Source organism: Lactuca virosa, chromosome 4 (assembly GCF_052849685.1).
Source record: "Lactuca virosa cultivar CGN04683 chromosome 4, Lactuca_virosa_CGN04683_v6, whole genome shotgun sequence".
NCBI lineage: Eukaryota > Viridiplantae > Streptophyta > Magnoliopsida > Asterales > Asteraceae > Lactuca > Lactuca virosa.
The window spans coordinates 518,268,568-518,276,838 of record NC_136429.1 but is presented as its reverse complement, the minus strand read 5'-3'; the positions used below and the strand labels follow the sequence as shown (position 1 = coordinate 518,276,838).

At 40.9% G+C, this 8,271-nt stretch overlaps 1 protein-coding gene across 1 annotated transcript; it reads right to left on the bottom strand.

The window, feature by feature from the left end:
• Positions 1-1,500: 1,500 nt before the first annotated feature.
• Positions 1,501-2,474, bottom strand: LOC145169522 (transcription factor PRE6-like). The gene is made up of 2 exons (XM_079088067.1): positions 2,129-2,474; positions 1,501-1,776 (listed from the first exon to the last, which is right to left on the bottom strand). Exons 1-2 carry the CDS (start codon positions 2,252-2,254, stop codon positions 1,624-1,626), a joined length of 279 nt encoding a protein of 92 aa, XP_078944193.1. The 5' UTR covers positions 2,255-2,474; the 3' UTR covers positions 1,501-1,623.
• Positions 2,475-8,271: the final 5,797 nt, after the last annotated feature.

The following is an 8,271-nucleotide window of genomic DNA, read 5'->3' as shown; positions in this document are numbered from 1 at the left end:
GAATAAATTATGAAGCGACCTGTCTTTTTGATCATCTTAACCTGAAATAACCGATTCTATCTACCAAATAAGCAATTGAAGATGACCTGGCTTGTAAAGTTCACAATGTCAGCTACCATAGTCAAAGTTAAGGAATTGTTGAATGGAACACATAAACACACAAACACACACCATATCCTCTGTTTCACTCGTTTACAAGAAAAAACTTTTTCCCTAAACAATTCATCAAACACACCACCGCTAAGAACTTCTGAAGAAAACGTTAACCCTGCAATTTGTTTGACTTCGATGAGTAAATGTCAACTAGAGTTGCTGATTAAAATTCAACGTACGAATTTCTGGAAAAAAATCATGAAATCTACATAAGAATCAACTCAAAATAACTTCAATGAATCGAATTCATTTTCCAATTCCATTAATCGTGCTACAATAGTGAAAGTCTATAGAGAGAGAGAGAGATAGAGAGATTTACCAATCTTTCTAGTGTTAGTGTTGGTGAAGGTATACATAAGAAGATGAACAATACGCATATTGCTGAAACTTTGATTGTACGAAGACAATGCCCTCTACAATTCATTATCATAAATTACTCCACTTCCGTCCTAATCGGCGACCTGGATACACGCCATCAAGTTCAGATCTGTTCCTGGAGGAAACGTTGATGACAGAAGATCGCAAACGGGCTGTCGTATCCACCCTGTGCCTGTGGGTATCCACCGTTGGGTTGAGGAGCACTGTAGGGGGAGACCGAGGGTTTGTTGGGAAGAAGGAAGAGGGAAATCTTTTCAGTGCCAAAGATTTGGCTTAGAGGGAAGAAGGGGAAGCCTAATTCAACGGTGGCTGCCACTATTGGGACGTCGTCAAAAGGGGTTTTCTCATTCTGTTGTATCGTACACTCGAATGACATCAAGGCAAACAACTGGGCTAATTCTGAATTGGATATTGAAAGGTGACCGGATAACTTGGAGATGAGGATGAACTCACAGAGGAGGCAAGGCGGTTTTGCATAGTAGCTTGCGAGAACATGTTGTTTAACCTCTTCACCAAATTGCTTCTGCAACAGGTTTTCTTTTGGTGATTTGGGGCGAACGAAAACAAATCCATAGCTCTCACCAAAGAATTAGTGGATAAATCGATTTCTTATGTTGATTTGGGGATATATAGAGAAGACAACCCAAAAGAAGGATCCGTGTCACTGTGTGTTTGTGTGTGAGAGAGAGAGGGAGAGGTGTCATTTTCTATATAATAAACAAATAAATAATTACATCAATTAAGTGAGTTGGCATAGGGGTAACGGGGTTACCCCTTCGTTTTGTCAAAAATGACCTATTCGACCCGACAAAACTAAATTTGTTCCCTCATAAAGCCACTTAAAAAGTTAAGTGGCTAAAAAAGTAAACCCTAAAAAGTTCATAGGGCGTATATGTCATTTTCCCTTTTATAAAATTAAACCTATATAATATAAAAGTCTATAATTTGTAAGTACAAACGGTATATATATAATTCCAAACGGTATACATATATAACTCCCACAAGGGTATTATAAACCCCAGGGAATCAATCAGATTATTAATTAACCGAAATACAGGATTATTTCATGCAATTAGAAAAAGTCGATTCAAATCAAATCATTAAACTTTCGATAATTGCAGCTTCGGGGCTGCCGGCGTCAATCGTGGACAATAGCTGCGACAATCGGTCGCTAAGATCGTCAACTTCCCTATGCAAACTTCTCACATAGTTGCAAGTCTCTTGTAGCACCTTCGAAGCCGACGCCTGTATTTTTAAATACCATATATATTTACTGAAAATACACACACTACACACACCCACACACTTTTGAACTTTGGTTAGAAGAGTACGTGAATGTACTGTGGTATAGTCATATCCTGTAGATCATGTGACTCGAGAAAAGACTTCTGATTAGGATCGACTTTCACATGCACCGTAGTATAAATTAAAATAATAGGAACAGTCAAAGATACAGTATCCACAGTCGTTTCCAGCTGTTTTTGTAACATAAAATGACAATAGGAGAAAGCCTAAACTTAATTTATAGACAAACAGTTTTCTAATCGGCCATTGGCGTTATGAACAACCAAGTCATCAATTAAGTGAGAACCCTCACCTTGTTGGAACGCCGATTTGTTATCTCGGGAAGAAGTTGCTGCAACTTTGAGAGAAGTTGCATGATCTGATCATCGGTGATCTTGGAAGCTCCGGTTGACGATTGCCTTGCCCTTCTGCTCGACATTACGATAAAATTTGTATGTGAAAGACAAGTAGGTGAGAAAGAAAAGAGGGGTTTTGAGAGAGGTGGCAATGATGTATAAATACAATGTTTAGGCAAAATAGTAACAGTTTCACGTCAATAACGCAGTATTTTTCGACAGAAGAAGGTCAGTGATGCAACAATTTACACTAAGAAAGAGAAAGAGTACGATATGATGTGTGTGAAGCATGCCCAACGATGTTGAATATGAAGAAGACAATTGCTTTCGAAAAAGTAAGCTGTCCATTATTTAAATGGTCCCTTCTTCATATAAACTTATTAATTAATTCATTATTTAAATAACTAGTTGTCTATATATTTGTCGAGCCGTCTGTTTACATTACAACTAGTGGGAGCCCAGATGTGTTCCTCATCTCATATATCGATACCACATTGTTATAATTGAATGCTGATTTGATTTGTGGAGATTGATATTCCTTTTACCCTCGTTTCTAGTAATGAAAGTTAGCTATGACACTCGGCATAATATCAATTATGCTCAATGCGCCAATATATGTTGTGTTCGATCTGCAAGTCTGCGGTGCTCCATGAGCATGTCTAAGTTTTGGGACTTGTGGAACTACTAATGATGTTTTGGGTTTGACGCACAAGTAATTTTTAATTCAACTTGTCATTGTACCTCTTTAGCCCTAACTAGAAAGTATGTGTGAGTATTATGCTTATTAAAAACAATCTCTCTCTACTTCCTATATGGATTAGTCGATCACTTTGATCCTCTTTTTTTTGAAAACGGTAGATAGCATTAAAAAAAAAGGCACTCGAAAGCAAGAAGCTATACGAGGCTGAGTAACAGTACAAGGCAGAAAGAAAAAAACATAAGAAAGTTAAAACAGGGAAAAAAACAAAAAACTAAGAGGAAAAGTGATTAAAAGGCGAAATACACCAGTCTGCCCATGCACCGCAACCGAGATTACTTCTGTATTTAAGCCATATATATGACAAGGAGATGATGATATCAGCAGTTTTTGTTGGAGGTGCACTGATCTTCATGAACGTCTTTTCATTTCTGGCCAACCATATATTCCAAACGAAGCAATAGATCACCATAACTAGGATAGATTTCTTTTTTGGGCAATTCCCCCAAGTAGCCGCAAAGTCAATGAGTTCTCTTACAGATGTAAATCTTATATTAGTAATCCCACACCATTTGAAAATCCAATCCTATAACACCTGAGAATATTCGCATGTAATGAGAATATGATCAACAGTTTCAATCTCTTTATTGCATAGTGAACATGTCGTATTTGTTACATTAACTCCCCTTCTAGCCAGATCATCCGCCACTGGAATCCTACCCATTGAAGCTCTCCAGACAAAGCATCTAACTTTCAGAGGAATTATAGTGGACCAACAGATAGATTGCCCCTTGGATAGAATGAGTTTTGATTCTATTAATCTCCTCATAGCGTTAACAGTGTAATCCCCTTTAGAGTTCAAGCAAAAGCTAAAACCATATGTGGAGGTGCACTCTGTATTCATCAAACCGATCTCTTTATAAATTTGAAGAAGTTCATTAAGTTCTGCTGCGCCTGTTGGTTCATATCTCCACATCCAAGAAAAGTCATTGCTTGAGAGACGATCCTCCAAAAGACAACATTTTACCGTTTCAAGTGAGTACAAATGAGGGAATTTTGTTTGAAATGGCTCGTTACCGCACCAAGCATCTTTCCAAAATAATATTTTGACTCCAAATCCTGGAATAAGGTTTAAAATCTCCTTAATATCTATCTTTAGCTTAGAAATGGAGTTCACTTTGATCCTCTAAACCATGATAATTCCTTAAGTTCTTAATTTTTATTTTGCCTTTTTTGTAACATCTAAGATTTATCAAATTTGCTTTTGAACCCTTGAGTTTGTTTTGGTTGCTCACTAGGCCCCTGAAGTTAAAATCTTGAAATTTTGGTATGAGTTGTGTACGCGGGGTGTACACCCTTGTACGCTTAGCGTAATGGCCTCCGTGTGAGTACGTTGCGCGTACTACTGTATGCAGGGTGTACGTAGCTCAGACAGAATAGGGTTTGTGCACTATTTAAACCTCATTATGGCCCAAGACCCTCCCTTACCTCAGCCTTCATTCCCTTTCTCGACCCTCTTAGCAAACCCTAGTGCATTTTGAGATTTTTGGAGCTTTTTGAATGATAGTGTGTGCTTTTGGTTGTGAAGAAGGTTGCCCAAGAAGGAAGTTTTTCCCTCAAGAGTTTGGATCTAGCATCTCCTTTTCATTTTGCACCACTAGAAGGTATAAAGCTCCAGCTTTGGTTGTGTTTCTTTAAGTTCCATTTTGACTCATGTTTCCTCCTTTTTGTCCCTAAAGTTTAATCTTGGTGAGTATGTGCTACTCCTAAGCCTCCAAGTTGTATTTTCTGATGTTTCTAGTCGTTTTATATCATAAAGGTGCAAGGTTGAACCTTGTTGAGTCCCCATTCATGTGCTAGAGTGTAGGTTTGGGTGTGATAAGCTAGGTTTTAGAGTTTGCGCTCTTTGTATCAACCCACAGGCATAAAGTTTGCAACTTTATGGCCTTAATGGTCATAAAGGTTCCAGATATGAGTTTTAGTCGTTTGGTCTTAAGTGATTAAGTCACTTTTTTCATGTCTTGCATGTGGGCTGCGTACGCCGTGCGTACTTCCTATACGTCGCACGTACTGCCACAGTTAGTCGCGATTCCCGCTTCAACCTTGTACGTTGCGCATACGGCCCAAATCAGTTGGATTTTTGCATTGGGCCAAATCGATGGGCTTGTTTGATGGGTTTGGGCCTTGAATGTTTTTCCGATGGGCCACTCCAGCTGTTGGACTCATTGTGGGCCTTATTTGATCCTTGGTTGGGGCCTAGGATTTTATTGGGCTTTAGTTCTAGTTTGGCCCATCTGACTTTGGATATTAGTCTTACGTTGTAAGTCTTAGTCTGGATTTTGAGCCAATTGTTTTGGGACCTTATTGTTTAGTTAGCACGAGAGTTTATCCAACATAGCAGCCTGAGTGTTGGTTTGGGATTTTAGCAGTTGAGGTGAGTCTTCGCACCAGGTTCATGGGTCGAAGGCATCAATGTCGGCCCATTTCTTATTTTGTAGAATGTTGTTGACTTTTATGATAATGGTATGGAAGACCATGGAGGTAGCCCATGGCACTTGAGTGTAAGGCCGTGATTTGGACCTCGGCATCGCAAGGAAAGACCATGGAGGTAGTGCATGACACTCATATATAAGACCGAGATTTGGCCCCCGACATTGTGTGGAAAATACCATGGGGGTACCCATGGCACTTACATGTGTTCTTTTAGTATGTGATATGATTGGGCAACTCACTAAGCTTTTGTTTACATTTTATATTTGTGGTTTCAGGTACTTCCGGTACTAAGGGGAAAGGCCCGGATTGATGGTGCATCATTCACCCCTCATTACTTTTTCGTGTTATGACATTATACTCTGATGATTTGACAATAATTATTATTGAATGGTTTTAGAACAATGTGACAATTATAACTTTTGTGTTTGATTAAAAATGAAAATTTTGATCCTGGTTTTTGGGTTGTTACATGTTGGTATCAGAGACTTGGTTTGAGGGATTTGGGCATACCTCCGGGTGTGTCAGAACACAAACTGAGGAAATTATAATCTTTTCATAATAAAAGAACTGAAAACCTTGAAAAATATTCTTTAAAGAAAGAGGGGAGTGTGATGTGTGCAATCGGCCGAGCTCAAGTAACTGTTTCCCAAATTAACGATACCTATGTGTTATGATTAGTATGCCTAATATGTGAATTGCATGCTAGACTAGGGTTGAGGATATCTTCAGGAATCATCTGATAGAATTGCAGGAATGGGTGATGCCTAGTAGATCGATAGAATTGATGTTGTATATTACTTGGAATTGATATCGGCTTTGTTGTTTGCTATGTGTATGCTTTCAAAGTTGTATATGCTTAGGACTACATAGCCCTAGAATGATTGCTTTTGCATCATTTTCTATTTCATGTTTGGTTATGGATATAGGGTAGAATCCTCATTCGACAGTCTATGTGATTCTATATTGTGTACAACTTTCATGCATAGGGCAACCAGTGGTGTTGATTTAGGTACTTAGTACTGCAAGTGTAGAAGTTGAGGGTTATCTATAAGAGTCTATAATGTGTATGTTGTGTAGCATAGGTTATTATGGTTGTATTGTGGTAACTTACAGGAATTAGATTGGCCTTGGGGATGGTACAGGTATATGTGGAAGGTAGTATTGGGCCCATACTATTGGAAACATAGGACCTGTACCTGAGGAGAGGGCTGGTCTGGAATCTCTAAGGAGGCTGGTGTCAAAGAGTCCCCTCAAATCTTTTGATTGATTGTTTTTATGTTGTATTTTCAGGTTGAGGATGGTGATGACTACTCGCGAAGGTTCAGGTTCAGGCACTGAACCGATTGATGAAAGACTGTGTGTGCTTATCGCAACCGAGGTTACTTGTGGCATCCTTGATGCTAGCCCGGTGATTTTCGATACCGTCAACGAGGGGATTATGGAGATCATGGAGCAGCGGCTCAGGTCATTTTGAGCTGAGATTGTCGCGAGTCAGTTCAAGGATCGAGCTCCCTCTTTTCGGGAGTTCAAGGCATGCGGAGTGCCTGATTTCATTAGGGTTAAGGACCCCATACCTAGTCGACGTTGGATCGCTGACATGGAGAATGCTCAGCAAACAAGGTTTTGCCCTAAGGGGAAAAGGTAGGATTCACATCCTGCTTGTTGAGGGACAGGGCGCGGGACTGCTGGGAGGAGGCTACCTGAGCCGTGGGGAGAGCAGGAGTGGTAGAGATGACATAGGAGGACTTTTTTCAGAGATTCCAGAGGAAGTTTGCACTAGCCATAGAGGTGCAACAACTGTCGACGGAGTTTCAGGACCTTCGCCAGACTTCGGAGACTGTGGCGGAGATCACCGCCAAATTTAGGGAGAGGTCGCTATTGGTTCCGAGTATGTTGCGGATGAGGAGATGAGGAAGACGAGATATCATGCTATGTTGAGGGATGATATTAGGGAGTTCATGAGTTTCTTGGGGTGTAAAACCCTAATTGACATGATCGAGAAGGCTCGCGAGCGGGAGATTGAGTTGGAGCTTCGGGAGAAGCGGTAGCTAGAGCAGGTTCAGTTCGCTGTAGGTCCGACCAAGAGGACCAAAACCTCTGATACCCACATCGGAGGCCAGTAGGTTCGGGGCCATTATGCCAAGTGTGGCAAGCCGCACACTGGAGCTTTTCGAGCAGCAGGCTCGATATGTTACAGTTGTTTCCAGTCGGGCCACATGAGCAGAGATTTCCCCATGAAGGGTCTGAGTTGTTTCCATTGCAATCAGACCGGCCATAAAAAGGCCAATTCCCCAAGATGCTTTGAAGGATCAGTGGTGGCGCCCGTGCCAGCCACTTTGATGATTACCGACGGCCGGCAGGGCAAGGCGGAGGGCCCTGTGGTGAAGAGTAGGGCTTTCCACTTGACCACCGATGAGGCGCATGCAGCGCCGGATGTTGTGACTGGTATGTGTTCTAGAATTATCTTTTATTATTTCCTTTATTTATGCTTATTTCAGTTATGATCTTGTATAGGGACCTTTTTGGTCAATGGTTTGTCTACTCATATCTTGTTTGATTTGGGGGCTACCCGATCCTTCGAGTCTCTTGCGCTCAACAAGAAGTTTCGACACGCTCTGGGAACTCTGGGTTCCCATCTAGAGGTGGAGATTGCGGATAACCATACCATGAATGCTTCGAGGGGCTTCCGAGGGTGTGTCCTGAACATGTTTGGTGAGAGATTTTCTATCAATTCGGTATCGATTCCTTTGATGGAATTGAAGGTGATCATTGGGATGGATTGGTTGGGGCCCAATGGGGTTGTGATTGATTGTGAGCAGCAGTTAGTGAGAGTTCAAACCCCAAGTTGGGGGAGAACTGGTTATATCTAGTGAGAGAGTTTTACATGGACCAACTCTTTGTTCAACTGTG

Excerpts from the sequence above, each read along its gene's own strand:
- LOC145169522 (XM_079088067.1), bottom strand. The coding sequence starts at position 2,254 with ATGTCGAGCAGAAGGGCAAGGCAATCGTCAACCGGAGCTTCCAAGATC. Across the intron at positions 1,777-2,128 it reads CAAATCGGCGTTCCAACAAG|GCGTCGGCTTCGAAGGTGCT; the intron begins GTGAGGGTTCTC and ends TTAAAAATACAG.